Source organism: Ambystoma mexicanum, chromosome 2q (assembly GCF_040938575.1).
Source record: "Ambystoma mexicanum isolate Mex_15411 chromosome 2q, UKY_AmexF1_1, whole genome shotgun sequence".
NCBI classification, from domain to species: Eukaryota; Metazoa; Chordata; class Amphibia; order Caudata; family Ambystomatidae; genus Ambystoma; species Ambystoma mexicanum.
The window spans coordinates 865095139-865118631 of record NC_090924.1 but is presented as its reverse complement, the minus strand read 5'-3'; the positions used below and the strand labels follow the sequence as shown (position 1 = coordinate 865118631).

At 46.1% G+C, this 23493-nt stretch overlaps 1 protein-coding gene across 6 annotated transcripts in view; it reads right to left on the bottom strand.

The window, feature by feature from the left end:
• The window catches only part of MPP7 (MAGUK p55 scaffold protein 7), a 1979219-nt gene that overhangs the window by 1318201 nt on the left and 637525 nt on the right, over nt 1-23493 (bottom strand). For all 6 annotated transcript variants that reach the window (XM_069648102.1, XM_069648107.1, XM_069648105.1 and 3 more), the window contains one exon: nt 1138-1215. In XM_069648102.1, the coding sequence (XP_069504203.1) occupies nt 1138-1215 (78 nt within the window). The remainder of the gene's footprint in view (nt 1-1137; nt 1216-23493) is intronic.

Here is a 23493-nt window from a genome sequence, read left to right as displayed (position 1 = left end):
GGAATGTGGCGAACTGCTGCTTCCCGATTCTCTAATAATTATCCATCGCTTTATAACCACAAATAGGCACAGTTTCCGCAACATAAAATGTCCTGCATGTATGTACTAAGATGTCTGGTGAGGTTTCTTTTGAAAGTACGGTTTCCACTAGCATATGTGGTATTATTTTCATTCCGACATTCTGCAGCTGCTCATCTTATTAGTCTACACTCACCCTTGCCAAGAAAGGAAAGCTGCCATTGCAAATTCATTGAGCAATGTGGAAAACACTATAAATATTCACTGATTAAGTATCGGATCCAATCCCACACATATGGTCGATGCAGACTTTGGAAACGTCAAGGTATATGAATGATAGCGGACCGATGAAGATAGCAGGAAAATGTAAGGCAGCATATATTTTTTGGGAAATCTCTTAAGAGGAGGAGATGCATGCCATATTTTTAAAACGGGGATCTTTTTTTAGATCAATGATAACAGACCATCAGATTTCACCTAAGCCATTGTTTATTAATCACGTCTTTATGCATCCAAGTACTGCTATAGTCATGGCTCCTCCAGATGTGCAAGTGAGACAGGAGGGGACGTTTAATGTGTGTTTTGACAATTCTGCGGACTCCTAAATCGAAGCAAAATTTGAACAATGCCATCACTGCCAGCCTTTTGTCAAACTTATTTTGTTGCTATAGCAACAATTTGGAGATATTAAATATTGATAGATCACGCCTGATATTTTTTGCAGGTACTTTTTGGACACGTTTTTTTCTTCCAAAGCTTTTTATATGCTTACAATTTTTCTTGTTTTGTCAGCAGTGCAGCTACCCTTTTACTCCTTCCTCTAAAATTCCTCTTGCCTTTGGCCTTCACTAAACATTGCTGGTTGACACTACTTCTATCACAGCAGATTTCTATACGGCAATTCTGATGACGTAGATATTCAATCAGAACAAGAGCCAACCCAAACTGTTTTTCTAAATGAATAGTAAATAGCCTTCAAAGTTATGTTGGCCAATTTGGAAACCTTTTCCGCTCCCTAAGGTTCAGTTCAGAGGATTGCATTCATGTGTTTGTGCCATGATGCAAGCAGACAGCTTTTTTGGACACTTGTGACCGGTGATCTCAGCAAGTTATACTTACATCATCTGCCAAGGCTGCCGCCTCGTTGATTACAGGTACAGGGCTCTGCCTCTCGTAATAGTGAAGCTTTTCATGAATCTGAAAGACAATTCAACGACACGATTAGATCACTCGGCAAAGGAAGTACACATGACAAAAGGCTACAAAATAAAGACCCTTAAAAAGAATCTTAGCAAACATAGTGGAAAAGGGGATGCCATTTACTTTCAATTAACTGCTAAAAATAAAAGCTAGTACAGAGATCGTCATCAACACGTAAACAAGCCCACAGAAAAATAAAAAAAACAAGGCATGTGATTTTTCCAGTTTAAAAGTATGCGTCCACCTTTCGTCAATTTTTATTTAGAATCCATTACAGGACATGTCCGTGCAAAAACACGGCTACAACAGCAGTTTAACGTTTCAGAAAACCGCTCTCCATGCCCATATATGCGAGATGTACATCAAAGACATGACCAAATATGGAATTTGTTCATAAAGTATGTGTCCTTGCTCAAAGTACCCAAATATTAGTGTGCCCAAAAGTCTGGGTTTTGCCGAACTGTTCCAGAATGGGGCTCTATGCCCCCATCCTGAGAGGTTTTCATTTAAAATCCTGTGCCGGTTTTGCCAAATCCCAGCTGTAAGAGTGCCAATCTTTACCTCAGTGGCTGTACACACGTTTACCACTAAATCAACAAAAGTTATAAAGAAAGTAAATAATAGCAGTTCTGCATTTTTTCCACTTAATCAGATTTTACAAGGCAGTTTGTATTTTGTATTTTATTTGGATTTATATAGTGCTTATCTTGACAGCTCACATTCGCAGTTAGCAAGGTCTCCATGCATGAGGTTCAGATTTGGGACTCTAGAACTAGGCTGTGTTCAGAAAGTCTGGAATGCTGGATCCACTGATTGCTGTCCGTTTGTGAGGGGTTACAGAATCATGGTTTAATGCATTACTCTTTTTCCCCCTTTACAAGGATTTGAGGTTTGTTTATTCGACTCCCCTGCTAAAACTGCACCCTATTCGATACATCAGCGATGCTATGCAGTTGTGTAAAACAAACTATCACAGGCTCTTTCTTTCAGTTTCTAACTTTGTATACAAAGCATGGCTCTGCAGAAGAAAAGGGGTTAGTAGCCCTGTTTTTTAGTTATACGTGAACTTGTTTTATTTTCATCTTTTATATTTCTGTCTTAATTATATTAATCTCCTTACATACACATTATTATGAATGAATGGATTATTAGATCAACCCTTATATGCCAACTGTTAATGCATTTTAAATGTTGCTTTTATGATAAAAGTCAAAATAAAGCTACATGATGCTGATAATATGGTACATAAAATCGTGAAGGTTCGAAAAAACGATATCTGAAATCAGTAAAAGAGCGAGGGAAGAGGAGAGAAGATAAGCTTTCAATTGAGAGCGAAAGAGGAGTAGTTTAGAAGTTGAGCCTACATCAGGGAGTTCCACAGCTTTGGGTGAAGAGAAAACATTAATGGAAACGAGAGGGGGCACAGGGAGTCTTATGGGAGGTTAGAAGGTAGAGATGCATTGACTGAAGAGGTCAGCATTGAGTGTAGGCCGAGATGAGAGCAGCAAGGTAAGGAGGGGCTAGTCCATGATAGCACTTGAAAACAATTGAAAGAAACTGGAAACAGAGACGGGAGTCTAATGGAAGAAGGGGGATGCTCATGAGAGCTAGGGTAATAAAAGAACGTGGGGATAGAAAGAAAAGAAGGCGGATTGGAGCATTAGAGAGCAGAGGTGGGTGAGATGCAAAGAAGCAAGACCACGAGAAGAGCGGAGCAGTAATGAAGACGGGGAAAAACAGAGGCTATAAGGAGCTTAGGAGTATGGAAGGATAGAAATGGATGACTGGCGATTGTTGTGTAAATGAAAGCGACACATGAGCAGTAAAAGAAATGTGGGAGAAGAAAAGTGAGGAGTTAGTTAACGTTTCGAGTGGAAGACTAAAGAAAATTGGAAAGGAGGAAAACTAGAGTCCAGGGGGACAAGGAGCGCAACAAGGGAAGTAAAGAACTTCTGATTTAGAGTGGTAAGACATAAAAAGGATGAGGACATCCAAGATTGTACAGCAGAAAGACAGTCAGAAATAGTGAGTGATTCATAGAAGGAAGAAAAAGAGAAGAAAATGTGGGTGCCATCCCCATAGAAGTGCGATGATAGACTGAACCACTCAATGAGTGAAAAAAGTGGAATTGTGTAAATAAAAGCAAAGCAAAGGGCCAAGCACTGAACCTTGAGGAACACTGTAAGGAAGAGAGGATGAGGAGAAGAGTTTAAGAGACAAATTAATTACCTGACTGTGCCACAGAAACTGCTTGAGAAATAGTATCACAGCCAAACAACCTCAAATACCAGCCAGGGCTTAGAATCAAAGACAAACCTGTGCAGTTTATACCCAGGTGCATGATTGCAATTTGCTGTTGCTAGCCCGTGTTCCCACTAATGTCTAATTCTGGCAGCCTCTAGTGCTACCTTTATGTTGGTTGTTAGTCCCGTTTTTTTTTTTATTTTGGAAGCTGGCCAACCTACCAAATATAGAAAGTTCAGGAAAAACATCAAAACACACAATTCTGCATTGCTGATTATTGGTTTTGTCACTCCAACTACTATTTATAAGCTTATTAAAATATTTAACTAGTGCACAATAGCCGTGCAGGGCAGCTCATTACTGGATGCTCGCCTTGCATAGCTCATCCATCCTCCAATTATATGACTAACAACCTTTTTTCTCCCCAACACCTGGGAATTAAACATTTTGTGGGTTGCAACATACTCCAAACAGAGTTTAGGACATGAAAAGAAAAAACGAAAAAAGATGTGATGCAAACTATGAATACTCGAATAGCAAAGGCCATACATTTTACCGCCATCAAAACGCTTTGTTCGCAAAACATGCACGGATTTACATAGCTCACATACCAAAAGAAATTATATGTTTACACATCTAGGTGGGGCTTGATGAATCCAGAGTTCTCTTAAATTTTATTTACGAGACATCTTTTGCAAATCTTGCTAACAATCTGCTAATTTGCATTTAGAATACTTGTAATCGCCTCGTGTGCTCAATACTGTACAGGTGTGCAAAATAAGCCCCAACCAGGGAACCAGGTTCGTGGGAAATTTAACACATGTGGCAAATATTTCATGATGGTCTGTACTTGAATTTCAGTGTACAGATGAGTTCCTGCCAGGTGCCAGGAAAACCACATGTTTAATCACAAACCTAAACAACCAAATAACAGAGGTTACATTTGCTCAATGTGCACTGAAAACATTTGATTCTATGTGCGGCAAAATTATTGGCAATAAAGGTAGCCTATGGACAGGAAAATAAGTATTTGCACAAGATAAAACCATTTTGTTCAAGTGGTGAAATCCTACCTGGGTACAGTCCTTCCGGCTTCAAAGTCACCAACTTCGCACATAACCAGATGGCCCCTCTTTCTGCTACATGACAGTTTTCTGAGCCAAGCTAGTGTTTGACTGGTGTTCGTTAGTGAAAAACATCCTCGTATTTATCATTTATAAACACTGGAGGAGTGAGGGGGAAATGGAATTAGCTACTTACTGATCAGCCAAGAATTAATGCTGCCCGCACACATTGTCCGAGACCACGCTCTTCAGCGAGAAATACATTTTATTCAGCTTATTGTATGTTATTTTTAAAACATGTTACACTTGAAAACATTTTTTTATTAATTGTTGCATACTCTGCAGGGCAAGGTCGGCCCAGACTTTGGGTGCGAGTAATAGTTGTTGCTCAGATTGTCGTTTTAACTTATTGGAACAGTCCGATCCCTGGCATAGTCCGCTTTCCACTCTCAGTACCGAAAAGGTAATTGACAAGCTCTGCTGGCGCACCAACGCCCAACAGGCACAACGCGGCTGAGTTCAAGACTGGTTTAGAGACAGATTTTCCTAACTCCTACACTCTCGGAAAGAGCCATTAGTCAACATTCTAATTTGAAAGAATTTTTCTAACCATTCTCCAGACGTCAACGCTATTCTCAAACTGAAGAGTGAGAATTTGTACTACACTATCCGTCTCACTAATAGTTACTGCACTAGCAATCTCCAGGCTAACAAGTTGCTATCAGCATTTCCAAACACTTCTCACATAGTAACTAAGGGATTACATTGCCTATTGGTGAACACTAGATCAGTGGTAAAATTAGATTCTCGATTCATGATCGAATGTTTTTACGTGCTTTTGCTCACTGAAACATGGATCCCCGATAGTTACAGTTTATTGACAAATATGGCACTTGCCTATAAATGCAGCTCTAAATCTAGATTAGCCAAGAAAGGCAGAGGATTGTTGATTATCCATAAATCAGATTGAAGTATCACACCACTTCTAACATTTCTATGGCAACAGCAGAGCTACTTGCATGTCATACGCAAATTCATGCATCATTCACCATTGTTCTAACATAGTCCCCCTTGACCCCAAGGGAATGTTTGTCCACAAGCTCTGTGAAGCCTCGTTTGATGTTTTTATTGCAAAAAAAAAAAAAACAAGCACCTAGTTCTAGGAGACTTTAATTACTAGACAGGGACCCTGTAGCCATGTACTTATTCGAATCACTTCAAGACCTTGGCCTGGAAGCATTGCTTAATTTCTTAACACATAGCTGGACACACCCTAGATCAACTATTCTCGGAGCATTTAGAATTAGATCTGGAGCACATGCTTTCCTTTTCTTGCACCAACCATTAAGGCATTCCATTTCAAATGTCGGTTGTTCTATGTAAATCATATAAAACCCAGTTAGCCTCTTCCACTCAGTCCCGTTCCTGGAAAAGTGTCACTAAAGAACTGATACAGAACAGGTAAACGGTTAATCAGTTGTTAAACCTTACTAACAATCCCAACAAGACCATCGAAAGGTTAGATTTCCGTACATTGGAGGTTATAAAAAGAATTGTCCCATTAAACTCAGCTAGAACACAATCAAAACAGACCCAAGGAAAAAAAAAAGAAAAAACTTAGACCAACTGTTTTATAAAAAAAGATAATTAAGGCAAAAAAACGTTATTCTAGTCAGAAAATGGAGGCTGCTCGAAACTGCAAAAAATGTATTTGCTTTGGTTATGGACCAGATTGCCCAAATCAGGAAATTTAATTTAAGGTTCCATTCATCATCATCATCATCCTTCAAAGTTTATTCGGATTAAACATCCATCAAACACATACATTAAGAACACATAAAAATCAGGTTTTCAACAATCAATTCATCACATTACAGAATAAAAATGGAGGCGAAATTTACAAACTCAAAACCTTAAACATATAGGTTAAAACTCTACACCTCAAAACAGTTGAAACATCTAACCCCTTAAAATCCCTTTTCTCAGGTACATTGCTCTTTTCAAGTAGGACAAGAGGGCCCAAGCAGTCAGCTCAGATTCAGCCGTCAGTAGTAACAATAATGCTGGCCTATAAAGGCGGATATTAGTAATCTCAACTAACTGGAAGATGGTACGCCTTCTGATATCCTCATATGCAGGGCAAAATAGTAAAAATTCTTCAGGTCTTCCCTTGCCGTCCCACACACTGGGCATCTTGGATCATTAGGGAAGCCTGGCCATTTTTCCATTTTGCCCCTTAACTGTAGGCAATCAAACCTTGCCATTGTTATAAGCCATCTTTCCTTTTTCGAGACCCACATGAGGCAAGGCTGGATCTCAGATACCCTGCTTATCAACAGATGTTGGCTTTCAGAATAGGTTGCCCGTTCCGAGTTGGCCTGCTTTTCATGTATCCCTTGATGCAAGACCTCCTTGTACACTCAGTTGCTTGGGAGACAACACTGCATCAGGGGGAAACCGAACCTGAATGTTACTAGGGCACAAAGACTCCTTTGCATACGCCAGCCATGGGATTTTGCACCAACTTTACATACTACTAATGCATCTAATAATAAAATGGCATAGGATTGCATGCTGGTTTGCTCATAGGCGTAGCCAAAAGCTAATAGGGGTGACTGCCCATTCATCCTCACAAAACTCCATCCCCAATTCCCTGTGGACAGATGCACAAGCGGTTGAGTCCGGGAGCCCCAAAAGCTGTTTGAAGAACTTGTTTTCTTTCCCCTGAAGTTCCACAGTCTTTGTATGATCCCCACAGTGGGGCTCCATACAAAGTGGCCACTTTTGTTTGAGTAGCATAGACCTTCAGGACCGGTTTCAAAGTCTGACCCTTGCACCTCTAGGTGATCAAATTCTTGAAAATTATTTTACTCTTGGGATGATTTCCCCATTACAAAGCATGGGGTGCATCTTAGCAGGCCTCTTCCTTCCTACACACCCCATCACTGCAGACTTGGTGGAATAGATTTTTAGCCCCAACGCATTCATAAGGTTTGCGAAGGTATCGATCAAGGCCTGCAGGGCCCTTGGTGTTCTGTCCATAAGAACAGGGTCATCGGCACAGGCCAGAACCGGAAAGGCCCTACCACCCAGGCTCAAATACTCCATGCAGGTACCCACAAAGGCCTTCAGGAGCCCATTAATGTATAGTGTGAATAATATTGGGGCGAGCACACACCCCTGCCGGACCCCCATCCCATCACTGAAACACAAGTTTCCATTCATAAGCAGCTATTCCTGGAGGTTGACAACAGTGAGGATTAAACCATTAACTGAAAGAAGTCAATCTTTGCATGTTCTACATTTGACTACAATTGAATGCCATTAAAAACAGAAGTGGACCTGTTTGGCCCAAACAAATGTTTAAGGACACTTCCAAACTCCCCTCTTTGCCTTACGGGCTCGAGCATGGTCTATGCACCCAAAATAAAGAACATGGGCTGTATTTGGCAAGCAAACCTTGGAAGTGAAAACCAGGTTGCTGCCAAGGTGCAGTCAGTTTTCTATTCTCCATGACTTATGCATCTTGGCATCCCTTATATACCAACAAAAGAGCCGGTAGTGGGTGCACTTGTTAACTCCTTTCTAGACTATTGCAATAGTCTACTCACAGGATGCCCGGTGAAAATTGAAATACTTGCCAAGTCGATATAATGCATATTAAAAAATGAGCTAAAAACATGGCACTGGTGCGCTGCCATTTTGGACATTTACTTTCATAACCGCAATGGAAGTATACGTTTTTATGAACCCAATTAAGCAGACATGAACTCTGCCACGGTTGCAATGTTTATATTTGAAAGCGGGTGAGTTCATTTAGAGGGATAGTTGGTGCATTGTTCGATCAAGGCAGCACGAAGAAGTGAGTCAGAGCTGGGCAGGTGCAGTGATAAGGGGTGCTGGATTCACATGCTCATGAATATTCCTAGTCGTCAGGCTGGGAATCCTCGGTAAAGAAAAAATCAGTATCAGTTTCGTTTCTGATCTGTCTTTCGTAGTAGTAACCAATCCCTGATCTCTGCGCCATACTGACCACAGCCAATGACTGCCATCTCCCTAAGCCCCGCCTCTGGCAGCCATCTTCAGATTTGGTAGCACGTGAAGTGGCAGTATGACCAAGTGAAGAGCCGCAGAGGGGTAGGCGGGAGGGTTCGCATGTGAATCCATGCCAGACCCATGCTGGAGAACAACAGTTACAGGTAAGTAACTTGTTCCTTCTCCAGCATGGGGTCTGGCATGGATTCACATGCTCATGAATATAAGAATACATAGCAGTACACACATGCACAACCACGGGAGGTGGCAAAGGCTCAACATTATGCAATACAACAACTCAACATTAAGCATCTCTTACCTCCTCACCAGGCTCACCTTAAGCGAACAGGTTGCGCAGCACTGCTTGGCCGACCCTGGACTCCTCCCTGGAATCCCGATCGACGCAGTAGAATCTCGTGAAGGTGTGCGTCGACCTCCACGTAGCAGCCCTGCAGATGTCCAGCAGGGGAACACCAGATAGGAACGCCGTAGTAGCAGCGATCGCTCTGGTCGAATGGGCTCTCGGACGGCCTGGCAGCGGTCGGTTAGCCAACCGGTGGCAGTGCATGATGCAGCCGGAGAGCCATCTGGAAATAGAAGACTTCGAGAGAGCCTTCCCTTGATTCATAGGTCCAAAGTTCACAAACAGCTGTGATGTCCTCCGAAAACTCTTCGTGCGGTCCACGTAGAACTTCAGCGCTCTAGCCACATCCAGCGAGTGCAAAGTCCTCTCGGCCGGCGACGAAGGAGACGGGAAGAAAACAGGTAACACCAGGGGCTCGTTAAGATGGAAGTCCGACGGCACCTTGGGCATAAAGGAGGGGTGCATCCTAAGCACCACCCTCGAGGCATGGAATGTCAAGTACGGTGCTTTGCAGGATAGGGCCTGGATCTCTCCCACTCGTCGTGCGGAGGTAATGGCCACCAGGAATGCAGTCTTCCATGACACAAACTTCATCGGTGCGGAGTGCATCGGCTCGAATGGGGGCCCCATGAGCTTAGTCAGCACCACGTTAAGTTCCCACGCCGGGGCCGGGGCCTTCACCGGCGGAAACGACCGGAACAGTCCTTTCATAAATTCTTTCACCAATCGAGGAAGGTCCAGGATGGGGCGCCAGCCGCCCGTCTTCTTCCTGACGAGGAAGTACCTGGAGTACGCCCCGGAGCCTCTTCGGGACGGGCTCGATGGCGCCTTTCCTGAGCATCGCCCGTACTTCCAACAGCAGTTGCGGGACGTGATTTTTCCTTCCTGGCCACACGTGGAATGTGAGGGCACTTCTTCAGGAATTCGATAGAGTGTCCTCTTGCCAGGGTATCCAGCACCCAACGATCGGTGGAGATGGACTTCCACACGCCGACAAACTTCGTCAGCCGGCCTCCCACCGGGGTGCTTCGGTGGGAGCCAGAGGCCACGGCCGGTTCAGTCCTGCTTGGAGGTGGTGGCCTTGCCGACGGCGGCGAGGCGCTCCCTGCTTGCTGCGACCCCTGTAGGCCTCCTGAGACGAGGAGCGTGCCGCCTGGTGGTAGGACGACGAGCCACCGCTGGATCCCTTGGAGGCCCCCTGTCTGCCTCCGGAGCTCCGAAAGGGCCGTCGTTGCTGAAGGGCTCCTAGGGCGCGGGCCGTCTCCGTGTCCGTCTTTATGGTTTGGAGGGATTCGTCCACCGCCTTCCCGAACAAGTTGCTGCTGTCGAACGGCATGTCCAAAACCCTGGTCTGGACGTCCTGACGGAAGTCGGTCGCCCGGAGCCAACCCCGTCGTCGTAGGCAAACTCCGTTGCCCAACTGGTGGAATCCGGTATCTGCAATATCAGTTGCCACCGTTATGGCGTGGTCCAACGCCACCTCGCCTTCTTGAAGTATTTCCAGGGCCTCGGACCTCTTGTCGTCCAGTAGGAAGTCCAATATGGGGGCCAGCTTAAACCAGAGGTCCCTGTCATAACAGGCCACGATCACCAGGGCGTTTGCCGCTTTGATCATCGTCGTCGACGAAATGACCCGTCGCCCCATGGCGTCCAACTTCTTTCCCTCGCCGTCCGGAGGGGAATTCAACGTTGAGGCTCCTGACCCCGCCGCTTTCTTCTTCGCTGCCGCCGAGACGACCGAGTCTGGCGTTGGCTGGGCCCTGAGGCACAGGGGAGCGGTCTCGGGGACCCGGTACTTCTTCTCGTACCGGTCCCGTTTGGCTGGTGCCGTGGGGGGTTCTTGAGTATCGACAGGCCCTCCTCCCAGATGTCATCAATTAGAGGCACCGCGATGACAGTCTTCCTCTTGGCCTCCTGGCGCTGATAGAGGAAACCTTCCTTTTTCTGCTCCTCCGGGCAGAGCTGGAACAATTCGGACGCCCTGGCGATCATGGCGTGGAATGAGCCAATCTCGTCGGGCGGAGATGCCCGTGCAACGGGAGACGGGAGACCCGTTCCCTCGTCGTCGCCCTCAGAACCCGTCGTCGAGCCCACTGCACCCTCATTTCCCGACTCGTGGGGGGATGAGGAGGGAACTGCAGGCCTTATGGGGGCGAGCGGACGAGAGGGTTGGGTTCTCCGTCGTTTGTTCTGAGGACTTCCCGACGGGCCAGGTTGCGGGTCCTCCGGCCTGGGCCGTGGTAATCTCGTCCTTATCTCAGAGCATAAGGACTGGATTGCAAACAAAATGGCCGCCGAGCTATCCTGAGGCCTAGGTTCCGGCTGCGCCGGAAGGGAAGGCTGCTCTTCCTCGCCGTCTTCCTCGGTTATCTCCCGAGGATCTTCCTTGCGGGACCGAACCTTCTCGAAATGTACTTCGAGATTCCTCGCGACCTCGGTCATTTCCCCCTCCGAGGCTGACTCCGAGCTCGAGGAGGCTACCGTCCCCCCCCCCCCTCTTGTTCCATCATGGGGCCATGACGATGGGCTGAAAAGAGGATTCCCTCCTTGGCGGCAGGGAAACTCTAGTCCCGGAGGCAGTCTCCGCTGGCGGGGTCTCTGCCGGCTTGGCCAGAGTCACCGCGATCCCCTCGATAGAGGCCTTTGTCTGCTGGGTAGGGGCCTTCACCACCTTAGGTGCGTCCTGGGCCTTCTCCTTAGGGGGAGGGGCGACGCCTCGCTCCCCCTCTCCCGAGATCGGACGGGGCTTCTCCCGAAGCTTACCCGTGGTCTCGGACTTCCTCTTCCCCGAACTGGAGCGCTGGCTCGTGGTTGACGGTGCCGGGGAAGGTGCGCCCTGCCTGGCGACCGAAGAGCCCGACCTTTCGACGCTCCCAGAGCCAGCGGACTCGCAGCGCTTGGCCTGGTGTTGGGCCCCCGTCGCCGGGACGCCCGCACAGGACTTAGAAGCCTGCTCGGACCCTTTCTTCTTCTCACCCGTCGAGCCCTTCTCCAGCCAGCTGGCGAGATGAGATTGATGGTCCCTCATGGTCCGCTCCGACAAGTTCTTGCAGAACTGGCAGTCCTTCTCTACATGAGTCTTGTCCCCATGAAGACAGTAGAGGCATCGCGAATGTTCGTCCTCCTTAAACACATTCTGCAGCCCGCATCCAGGGCAGCTGCGAAACAGCTTGGGTCCGGGTGACGAACTCGCGTCCTGGGCCATCTCGAAGTAGGCCGCGAATCTTCTGGAATCCTCCAAGAGGTTGATTCGACGAAATCTTCACCCTTGAGGGGCGTAGGAAAATCCCGCAATGGGTACCCGTTAACGGGAGTAGAAACGGTGGAGCTTGAGGCTCCATTAACCGAAAAAATTTGAAAATTCACCTGAAAAAAGCAGTAAAAGCTCGAGAGCTAAGCACGAGGACTCCCAACACTTGAACGTGCGGTAAAAATCTGAAGATGGCTGCCAGAGGCGGGGCTTAGGGAGATGGCAGTCATTGGCTGTGGTCAGTATGACGCAGAGATCAGTGATTGGTTACTACTACGAAAGACAGATCAGAAACGAAACTGATACTAATTTTTTCTTTACCGAGGATTCCCAGCCTGACGACGGGGAATATTCATGAGCATGTGAATCCATGCTAGACCCCATGCTGGAGAACTGGATTTTCCTACTCTGTGCTTGTTGGCTGTCCTTCAGCCGGGGACGATTTGGCAACCAACAGTGGGCGGGGATCATTTCCCCACAAGAAGAGGTAGTAGCTTCAGAATTTGAACGCCGAGAGGGAGGAGGCTCCGCTCCAGACCCCGTTAGAACGTGTGATCTCTCTGCCCACCTGCCTTGGGACGGGGTAGTGACGAAGTGGCCGAGATGAAGCTCTATTCAACTATTCATGTTGATAAACGTGTTTATGTATAACCAACCTCATTCATTTAGTGCGTTTGGTGTATGTTTTTGTTATGTGAATAAAGGGCCTGTAAAGAGCCAATCATATTTTAACTATTGGTCCAAGTGTGGGTTATTGCCTCCCTGAGTCCAAGAACTTTTGGTCTGTGTGGTCTGGTAAGTGATCTCTAGGGTAACTGCCCAAGATGCAAATGCAAAACAGTCCATCTCTCCTATCTTCTGACAAGCTATTACTGGTAGTACCACCACTCCGCTGCTCTTCCTCTGGTGACCAATGATTTTCAGTCTACAACTCCCAAACTATAGAATAACATACCTTGGAATCAACGCAAAATCAAAGATCTTGCTTGCTTAATCTCTTTAAACCTTTCTATTTAATTCTTATTTTTCTGCAGTATTCTAGTTCATAGTCTTGCTGGAGTCAAAATGTTTCAAGCATCACTTGCAACAAGATGCAGTTCTGCCAGGTTTTTGGTAGCGCTATAAAACCTCTCAGATCAAATTATGTACATAAAAGATTTAACTGCAACTGAATCCATGACAGACCAACTAGTACACCACTCTGCACAAAAGCTTGATATTAGGAAAGACTTCAACAACATACCTTATAAATTGTAAAAGCCCAAAAACAATTGAATCGGAATGAAGGAATCCATTTTGCAACTGCTAACTGCCAAAAGTTTGGGATCCCCGCTAGACCAGCTTCTCCTTAAAATAGCCTGCAACATAGCCCCTCTTTTACAGAAAAATCTAATATCCATTAAACTCTTCACTTCCCACAGGATTTTTCCATCAATATGGAGAAAAAAAAATCAAGCATTAAACCTTTACTTAAGAAGCCCGCACTAGAACCCTCAGACTCAGGAAACCACCCTATATCTTAATTTCCATTTCTACCAAAGCTATTGGAACGGACGGCAGCCTTATTAACTCAATTTCTCATTGAAAATTTTGAAATCTTAAGATGATTCTCAGTTTGGGTCCTGTACATCTTGCAGCAAATAACTAATCACCACAGCAATTCTAAATATATTGAGAGTAAACGTAGACAAAGGGGGCACTAGTGCATTAATTCGTTAAGCTTTTTCAGCCACATTTGATATGGTGGACCTCCAAATTCTCTATTCCACACTCAAAGAATATGGTTTTAGAGATACATTGCTTAGGTGGCTAAACAATTTGTTAACAGACAGATCCCAAAAGGTCCCCCTTGGTTCAGTCGCTTCACAGTTTACCACCCTGGCACTCCGCATTGCCATCTATTACTGTTTAATATCAAATTAATTCCGATTAGTGCCTGGGGTATCCAGAACTTTGTGGATAAAAAAAATATAGATTAGATCTGGGGATGATAAAGAGGGTGCAAATTGCACAGAAGTCAGGTGGGGGTAACGTAGACAGGGAACTGAATGTTTTGTGATAGCTTGGGTGCTTATGGATCCATTAAGGTGTACCATAGTGTGACAAAACAGTATTCGTCCCTTCTTCCCAAGGGGGAGCCACCCCTTTGATGCTAGGGTGGTGAGCCTGCTCCGCAAGACCCTTGCCTAGGGGTCTGGGAAAGTGCGACATCACTAGGAGTGCTCTCCCTTAGGGGACAAGGACTCCCATTGCCAAAGGGAACTCCTATACAGGAGAAGCAGGGAATGCAATACAGAGACGCTGGAGGACGGGCATAGCATACAGAGGGAGAATCACTGTCAGGACAGAATCAGAGGAACCGTCCAAAGAGGTTGCGTGACCACGAAGATGCCGTGGTGGGCCTGGGGCCCCCGCGACTACGCAGAAACCTGGATGATAGGCAGCGGGGAAAGCTTCCGCCTGTCGCTGTTGAGGGACCGAAGCTAGCTACAGAGAAGTCGAGACTGGAGCAACCGGGAAACCAAGAAGCGAAAGAGGTGGGGAACTTTCAAAACCAATATGTCAGAGGAACAAGCCAGAGCGAAAGGAAAGTGTTTGAGGCTATATTCAAGAGAATATTAAGAGTTGATTGCTCGGGAAAATCCACAAAAACTCGCGTTTACAGTGGAAGGGCTAGAGTTAGGTAATTTTGGACAGAGGACAGGACTTTCATTTGGACAACCACACTGACGAAGAGCACCCACATTTCTTAGATAGGGAATACCCTTTAGAATAGAGAGAGTTGGGCCTTTTTGCTTATTGTTTAATAAATAAGTGTTCATACCATGCCACCACTTTGTCCGACTCCTTTCTCCAGCATGCCACACAAAGAAATCCATAGTGCTTGCAAGCAGCAACAAGCTACTGATTGATCCAGCGAAATAAAAGTCAAACTCAATCGTAATTCAGACAACATGAATACAAGGTCCATCATTTTGCCACTACATGACACCTCTCCTTGCCAGTTCTTTTGCCATAATTACACCATAGAATGGTGTTCAGTTCATTTTGAAACACTCCAATTATGACAAATATTGAAGAGACAGGATGACTGATCTGCGCAGAATCAAACCATTTCTTTTTTTCAAAAGAGAAACGGATGCTAGGATTAGAGCCTAGATCTTCTCCCCCTAAAAGGTTTAACTTTGTAGCCAGGCTGCACAGTTCCCCTTTCTGCTCATCTCGAGTCTGGATTAACTGTACCATATTATGCTGGTGTTCCGTTTAATTATTTGCCCTCCCACATTTTGCATCTAAAGAATGAGGAGTGCAGAGAGCTAGAATGATGTGCCCAAACTAACTCCTTTTTGGCCAAATGGGAAAGCTGGGATTACAATCCATATATTGTTCCAGGCTTTGCAGTTTTGCCACGAGCCCAGACCCAATCTCTCAGACAGCATTTAATTTAAACATTAAAAAAAAAAAAAGAAAAACATTGATGTAGAATTTATTTCGAAGCTTTGCTGTATTTGGCAGATACGTAAAAAGGAGCATAGGGAGATCGTTTTTCCCCCCCAAGATCACAGATTTGGTCAAATACGGAAGCCGAATTGGAATTCAGATCATCAGATTCTGAAACTTGCAACCTATTAACTGGACCTTACTTTCCACTGCTTTGAGTTCCCCTTTGCTTCTCCCAGTTTCTCTTTCTGCCATTATGCCTGTGGTTTGTTTGGGTAGTGTGGAGGGAAGGGGGACAGGAGCTTGTGGGAGCACAGAATAAGGGGGTGCTGTTTCTGTGTGGATGTGAAGGATGAAGGTTGGCAATGTGCTTCTGAAGGACAGATGAGAAATATTTGTGGTACTTTTGGCCATGTACCTTGAGAGGTCGGTTGGCAGGTGGTGCTATGCTTCCTTGGAGAGGATGGGCAGTAGTGAACTGCCAGTTGAAGGGCGGGTTGTTTGAGTGCTAGAATGGACCCATGTGGATGGTTGGTTCGATAGTGTGCAAAACATGTTCATGTTGGGCAATTGGATGGGGTGAGGGTAGGTGGGCAGTTTTAGTTTGTCTGTGAAGGAGGAGTTGGGCTTAGCTAGAAGACTCTGTAATATAAGGCTAAAGTGCTGACAATTGCTAGTCCTGCAGTACCATGTGAAAATTACGCCAGAAAAAAAAATTGCCAGTGGGTCGGTGTTTCTACCTTGACTGTTTAAAAGCCTTCCTGCAAGAACTGGTGTGATTTACCATTCTAAACTGCTTGATAATAGTAATGGTGCACATTTGAAAAAAACATCACCTCCCAACATTATTTATACCAGTCCAGCATTATAGCGTAGTGACCTATACAGACTGGTGGTCATTTATTAATACTGCAAAATCCCAACATTGCTGCTGCCCAGCGAGTTGATTATATAATATCCTGAACATTGCTGGCTGGGCTCAATTTTGCTAATTTCAGAATTACTGTTCTCTTACCTGCTGGTCAGTACTGCACATTCTGTATAAACGCCCTTATTCTCACTGTCTGGGATGCCTGGATCCCATCACTGCACTATTATGGCCTGTACATTGGGGCTTATTAGTCAACATACAACAAAAATATGCTTAAAATGCAGAGAGAGACACCGTGCGGGGGTTGCCGGGAAGGCAGTGCAGGAGTGCGAATGGCGGGGAGGGGACCTGGGCCCGAGATCAGAGGGTGGCCAGGTAACCAGTGCAGGTTCAGTGTCAGCCAGGAAGTCAGCAAGGGAGAGGAGGAGAAAAAGCAGACGCAAAGAGAAAGGTTTTGAGGTGCTTCTGGAACCGAAGAGGATTCTCCTCAAGTTTCAGCGAGGCAGGGAGGCTGTAGCAGAGGAAGGCCCCAGCCCAAGAAAGATCTACCACCAACTCGTTGCTTGGAGAAGCGACTGACCCTGAGGGTCAGTGAGGCAGACGAGCGAAGAGTTTGAGAAGGAAGGTATTTAGGAAGAGAGTTGAAGGTATTGAGGCTCCAGGCCCCAGAAAGCTTTGTGGACGATGCAGAGGGTTTTAAACTTAATCCTCGCAGCCACTGGGAGCCAGTGCAGAGATTTCAGTCCTGGAGAGATACGATCCCTGGGCTTGAGGCCAAGGACAAGTCTCGCAGTCCTGTTCTGAATAAGAGCGGGGAGTAGAAGCAGGCAGATTTAGAAAGAGGCTGTTGCAATAATCCAGCCTAGAGAGAACCAGAGCTCTGGAGACAGTGAGTTTCTGGGGGAAGGAGCGGAAAGGATGAATACCTCTGAGGAGGTGCAGCTGGTAGTGTGACTTTTTAGAGACATTAGAAATGTGAGGAGAGAAGGATAGTGTAGAGTCGAAGATGACCGAGGTTTTAGCCTTGCAGGTGGGAACAGGAAGAGGGCCAGGAGAGGCTGGCCAGAGAGCTATAGGAAAGGAAGGAGCGGGTGTACCGATGAGGAGAATCTCAGTCTTACTGGCATTAAGGCAGAGGTCATTGGCGGCACACCACTCCTGGATAGACAGTCAGAGATGAGGGAGGTAGAGGAGCAGGCCAAGGGTAGCCTGAAGATGAGCTGGGTGTCATCCGCATAGCACTGAAAGTTGGGGCAGAGAGCAGCTATGCAGTGGGCCAGGAGTGCCAGGTATTGGTTGAACAGCCAGGGAGAGAGGTTAGACCCTTAGGGGACACCACGGGTAGAGAAAGATAGAGAGGAAGGACCCTAGTTGGACCTGGGAGGGCCGGTCGGAGAGCAAAGAAGTCAGCTACGCCAGAGCCTGACCAGTGATACCAAGGTTATCACGGAGATGGTTGAGCAGGATGGCATGGTTGACAGGGTCAAAGGCAGAAGAGAGATCAAGCAGGATGAGGACGCAAGGGGTGTTAGAGTCAAGGTTGGAGAGCAGGTCTTCACGGATGTTCAGGAGAGCAGTTTCTGTGCTTCTTGCAGCTCTGAAGCCAGACTGATGGTCATGAAGACAACCAACAGATTCAGTGTGGATATTAAGCTGGGAGATGGCCAGTTTCTCCAGAAGCTTGCCCAGGAAGGGAGTGATGGAGATTGGGTGATAGCCGGGCAGGAGAGGTCGGCAGAGGGTTTCTTAAGAAGGGGGTGCACAAGGAAGTGCTTCAGGTGGGATGGGAAGGAGTGATTGCAGAAATCAGCCAGGGCAGGAGCCAGGGAGTCGATGTGGTCCTTGATAGTTTTTGGAGAAACAGGGGTGAACCTGTTTTGACAAGACTTTCATAGATGGGACTGGTCTAGAAACCTCATCTGCGGAGAACAGGGAAAAGGCAGAGAAGGAGGGAGGAGAGATGGCTGCAGAAAGGACAGAGGAAGAGCAGGTAGTGTGGGAAGGGAGGGAATAGGAGTAGAGAGAGCGAGAGGACAGGATGTCATGAGTTTTAGAGATGAGGTGAGAAGCCAATGCCATTCAGAGGGCCTGGGAGGGGACCCGAGAGGTAGAGACTGCGGCAGGATTGGCCAGTTCCTTGCAGATTTTAACGAGTTCAGCCAAGTTTTTAGATACTGGAGAGACGCGTTCTTGGATATGCGCTCTCTTCTTGGTTAGGACAGAGAGCCAGTATTGCCTTTGCAGCAGGCCAGCTTGTCAGAGGATGTACATGAAGCACCCCATTTCCTCTCACCCACCCTACACTTGTGTTTTAGGGTGACGAGGTCCAAGTCTAACCAGGAGTTGCACTAGGCTTTGGGCTTCAGGCATATTCTCATGACAGGAGCAAGGATATCAAGAGTATCTGATATAGCAGAGTGAAGCGTGGAGAGAGCTGTGTCAGGAGGAGAGTCAGCCAGAGGGAGGGGTGGGGGGGGGGGGGGGGGGGTGGCGGCAAAAGCCTCAGCTGACACGCGCTTCATGGGTCGGATGACTGAGAAGGTGGGTGGCAGTGATGGAAGTGGCTTGGCCTGAGGGGTAGGGATGGTGAGGTGGGAGGAGAGGAGAAAGTGATCACTCCAGGAGAGAGGAGTGGTGAGAGGGACAGAGAGGGGATGGTCGGAGGAGATCAGAACATCAAGAGTGTGCCCTGCAGAGTGAGTTGGGCCAGAGGGGAGCATAGTGAGTGAGAGTCGCAGAGGTCGCGAAAGAGTCCCGAGGGAGGACAGGAGACATCCAGGTGGATGTTGAAGTCTCCAAGAAGGTGGAGTTGAGTAGTTGAGGCCAGGAGTGAGGCGGAGAGGTCCGCCCACTCAGAGAGGAAGGATGAAATCTGACCATGTGGCTGATAGATAGTAGCCACAGTAAGTGAATGGCTAGGGGGGAGAGCGAGAGCGGGGGGGGGGGAGAGCGAGAGCGAGACTGCAGATGAGGCATTCAAAAGAGGAGTAGGCCTGCGTAGGAGTGGTTGGCCCTGGGTGCGGAGAGGATCTTGTAGCCGTCAGGTAGGAGCGTATCAAAGCTTGTGATAGAGCTGGCCATGAACCATGTCTCGGTGAGACCGAGGACATCAAGGTCAAGTTCTTCAGAAGGCGGCAGATATCAGAAGAGTGTTTGACAGAAGAGCGAGAGTTTAGGGAGGCAATATTGAGAAGGTTGCCATCGTCGAAGGACTTCCGGGGAGGGGTACAGATCAGAGGTACACCCTGCGGAGGTGTAGAAGAAGCCAGAGAGGGGGCAGAGAGGGAAGGGGAAGGCAAGGTAGCCAAGGAGGAGGCAGAAGGGGGAGGCGAGGTAGTCAAGGAAACGGGAGAGGAGATAGCAGGAGAAGAAAGGAAGTTGATGAGGCGCGGGAAGCGTCTATCAAAGAGGTGAAGGTTGGCCTGAGGGCCTTGGACCAGGACAATCCCATTAGAGTAAACATTAATGATGACCTTAGAGGAATGGAAGGATGCCAGGACGGCGTCCCAGCGGGTGCCACCATTAATGGGAGAAGAGGAGAAGGGGGAGAGCACAGAGACCATATGAAGGGTCCATAGGTCTGGCAAAGACACGACAAAGAGGCTGTCGGTGAGAGTTTCCTTGGAGGAGGCACTGGTGTAGGCTTCGGCGATAGGGAGGCCTGAGTTGGAGACCAGGATGTCCTTTTTAAACTTCTTCCTACCAGATTTAGTGAGGAGAGCAGGATAGTCAATAGAGAAGCAGTTAGAAAAGATAGGCGAGACAGAGCACCATAAAGTAGTCGGCAGAGGAGGGGGGTGGAAGGGAGAGGGAAGAACACTAGCGAAGGTCGCTAGAGTAGGCAGACAAGACAGTGAGAGGCAAGCAAGTTGAGCAGTAGGACAGACACCACCACTCAGGGTAAGAGTTTTCAAAATGCGCTGGTTTGAGACAGGTAGGAAGGCACACCTGAGTTTGAGAATCCTAAATAAGGGAGAAAAGGCCTGGTATTTCACAATGCAATTTTAAATACCGATACAGTGCATACTGTAACACGGGGAAAAAAAACACCAACGTTTGAGAATCCTAAATAGGGGATGGAATCCACTACAAAAGGTTTAATTCTGGCTAATGGATCACAAACCCTAAAAGCCATGGTGCCCGACTGATCAACAATACAGTACACCCAGAGTCGCAGAAATGGTTTAAGCCAAAACCGCATTTCCTCGCGCCATTACCATGCAGCTCCTACCGAGTCTATCCTTTCTCAGCATGTATGGCCTCGTTTTGTTATCCCTCTCTCACGGTCAACTTGAACCTGCCTTTAATGGCCCAGTTCCATGCGATAAAAAAAACTGGTGAATGATGTTCTTTCTCCCAGCAAACAGCCCTCCCAACATTCTTGGACCGATATAATTATATAAACCAACTCCAATCCCAGATATGGGTATCTGGTCATTGCATCTAATGCTATTTCATCTAATGCCATTCCATCGAAATTTTTCGATCTAAATAATTGCCATTGAATGCATATTTTTGGGGGGTCAAGGGTTAGCTTTTGTAAAAAAGGGTAAAAAACGGGGGTTGGGGCGGGGACACCCCCCCCAAAAAATGAACCCAAGAAAATATAAACCAAACCAAAGCAAAGCAAATATAAATGCATACCGGCTTTGCACTTTTTGAATTGCATTTATTTTCGTACTCTAGTGGATCTGTCGTTATCTTACTCTTAAAATCATCCCGTACAGGTTTACCAGTACCGAGCAATGATAACTTTACACAGGAATGCAAATGCATGTTATCTGTCCAATGTGGAAGTTAACAGGATGCTTACTAGCTTTAAAGGGAGGCATAAAACCATTCAAGCAGAAACATACTGCAATGTCAATTTCACTCATGGTTTGCGATAATAAAATATTCCTCCATTTACGTTTGAGGATTCTGCTTCTGAAGTAAACGGAACATTAGTACTTTCACTGGTAGTTTCAAGTTCACAAAGTTCTAATATCTGTTAGAAAATGGGTGAACCAATGACCAGTTTCACAATTGCATCCATCGCTACCAAATGGGCATGTTCCTAATTGTAATCTCATTTTGTAGTTCAGGCACATCATCGTCAGGGTTTCCTCAAAAATACTTAAGGGTTCATCTGTGTGTGTTCATGTCAGTGGTTTTTGTTTTGATATGGTAAACTTGTTCAGTTCTTGCTACCTTGACAAAATCAATCTACATCAATATCCGACAGGAGTGAGCAAAGACATGGGCATGCTTAACGCCCGACAGGAAAAGCACATGACGAACAGTACTTCAATTGTGCAATGTGACAACGTTGATCTGACCAGCCATTACCCGAGATTTAAAAATATGCTTTATGCACAAAATAAGAGCACAGTCATGGCTACTGTATTTATGCCCAATTTTAAAAACAGCTTCATGGCTCAGTTCGAAGAGTAAAAACAGGATGGCTGGAAGGTTGCACATTAATCTTAAACCTCTGGCAATTGCTCTGGGCAACCATCCAGACCATGCTTCTTCCCCTGCCAAGCCATACCTTTTTTGATTATAGCCGGTCTTCCTATGTAAGAGAGGGTATGCCCATATGTGGGTCCCTTCCTCGCTGCGCCATAGGGAACCAAGCTGCTCCTCACTGAAGAGGCCCAACAACACTGACACATGTCTGTCATTGCTTGTGTTTCTGTGCAGAGGGGGCCTGGCCTAGCAGGCTGGGCAGTACTTGGCTGATTTGCATGGCTGGACCCCTTTTGCAATGGCACAGACGGGCTAAAAAAAAAAAAGAGTGGTGTGGAAGGTTGCCCAGAGCAGTGCTAGTGGTTCATATTAATTCAAAACCTTCCACCCATCACTTTTTTGGTTCTGTTTGAAGAGTTCAACATGTGTTCAAAAAACTCTTCCCGACAATGATCAGTGTCTGAAAGCTACATCGATGATATTTTAATTGCATGCCAAGACTCGAGAGCCAATTCAGACCAGTTCTTTTCCAGGCTAGATGGAACAAACTACAACCTTATTTTTACCTTTGAAGTGCATCCTACAGAAATTGACTTTTGAATTTACTTACCAAACATGTAGAAGAGACATTCATTGGAACCCTATTCAGGAAACTCACAGAAGCCCCACCAAATTGTAAAGCAACGTACATAAAGGCACTTCATTGGGGCAAATCAACTGTGCGCTTATTGCGGTATACCATGTACAATCAGACACATTTAACAAAACAAACATCTAGTAGCAAAGAGATACACCTCAGGCTCGTAAAACAATCCTGAAAAAAAGAGCCAGATGTAAAACCAGCATATAGACGACCAAATTTTGTCTAACCGTGCAACAACTTATTGCAAGGACTATACAACTGTGCCATTCCAGTGATTGCATGCAAGTATATGCCATCTTTCAGTGCGATTTAAATTACATGTATGCACAAAATACATTGTGTATTTTGCAATGTACATACGCATCAAATAAAATGAAAGTGTGCATTATGTTCATTGATTGTTTCTTTCTGTTTTGCCCCCCCAAAAATGTATTTTGTAGAATCATGTGTCACTATGGTTTTGTACAAATAAATAATATTTTGTATACACAAGCTGCTGGACAATTAATTCCAATATAGCAGGCTAATTGCTGTGGGTTGATGTAATACACACATTTCATTCATTTAGGTCATTTTAACAAATCAGTTTCAATATGAAGAATTGTGTTTTCTTTATTACAACTTATTGCAAGGTCAGCAACGGCATAGGCAAATGTAGTAGGAAAATGTTCACATTTTACAAACCAGTCAAATGCGGTTATATAAAACACTGTTGGCTTTTCGTAACGGCAAGAAGGTGTAACCGAAATTTGAAAAAACTCAGGCATCCTGGAAAAAGTTGAGTACAACAAGCTTGCGGAACCGGCCCCCAACCAAAGCATGGTTCCCTTGAGGAGTTTGTAGTGTATGCAGATTCACGAAAAAAACAAAGTGATCAATGAAAACCATAGTGGGAGCATAAAATATACCACTAGT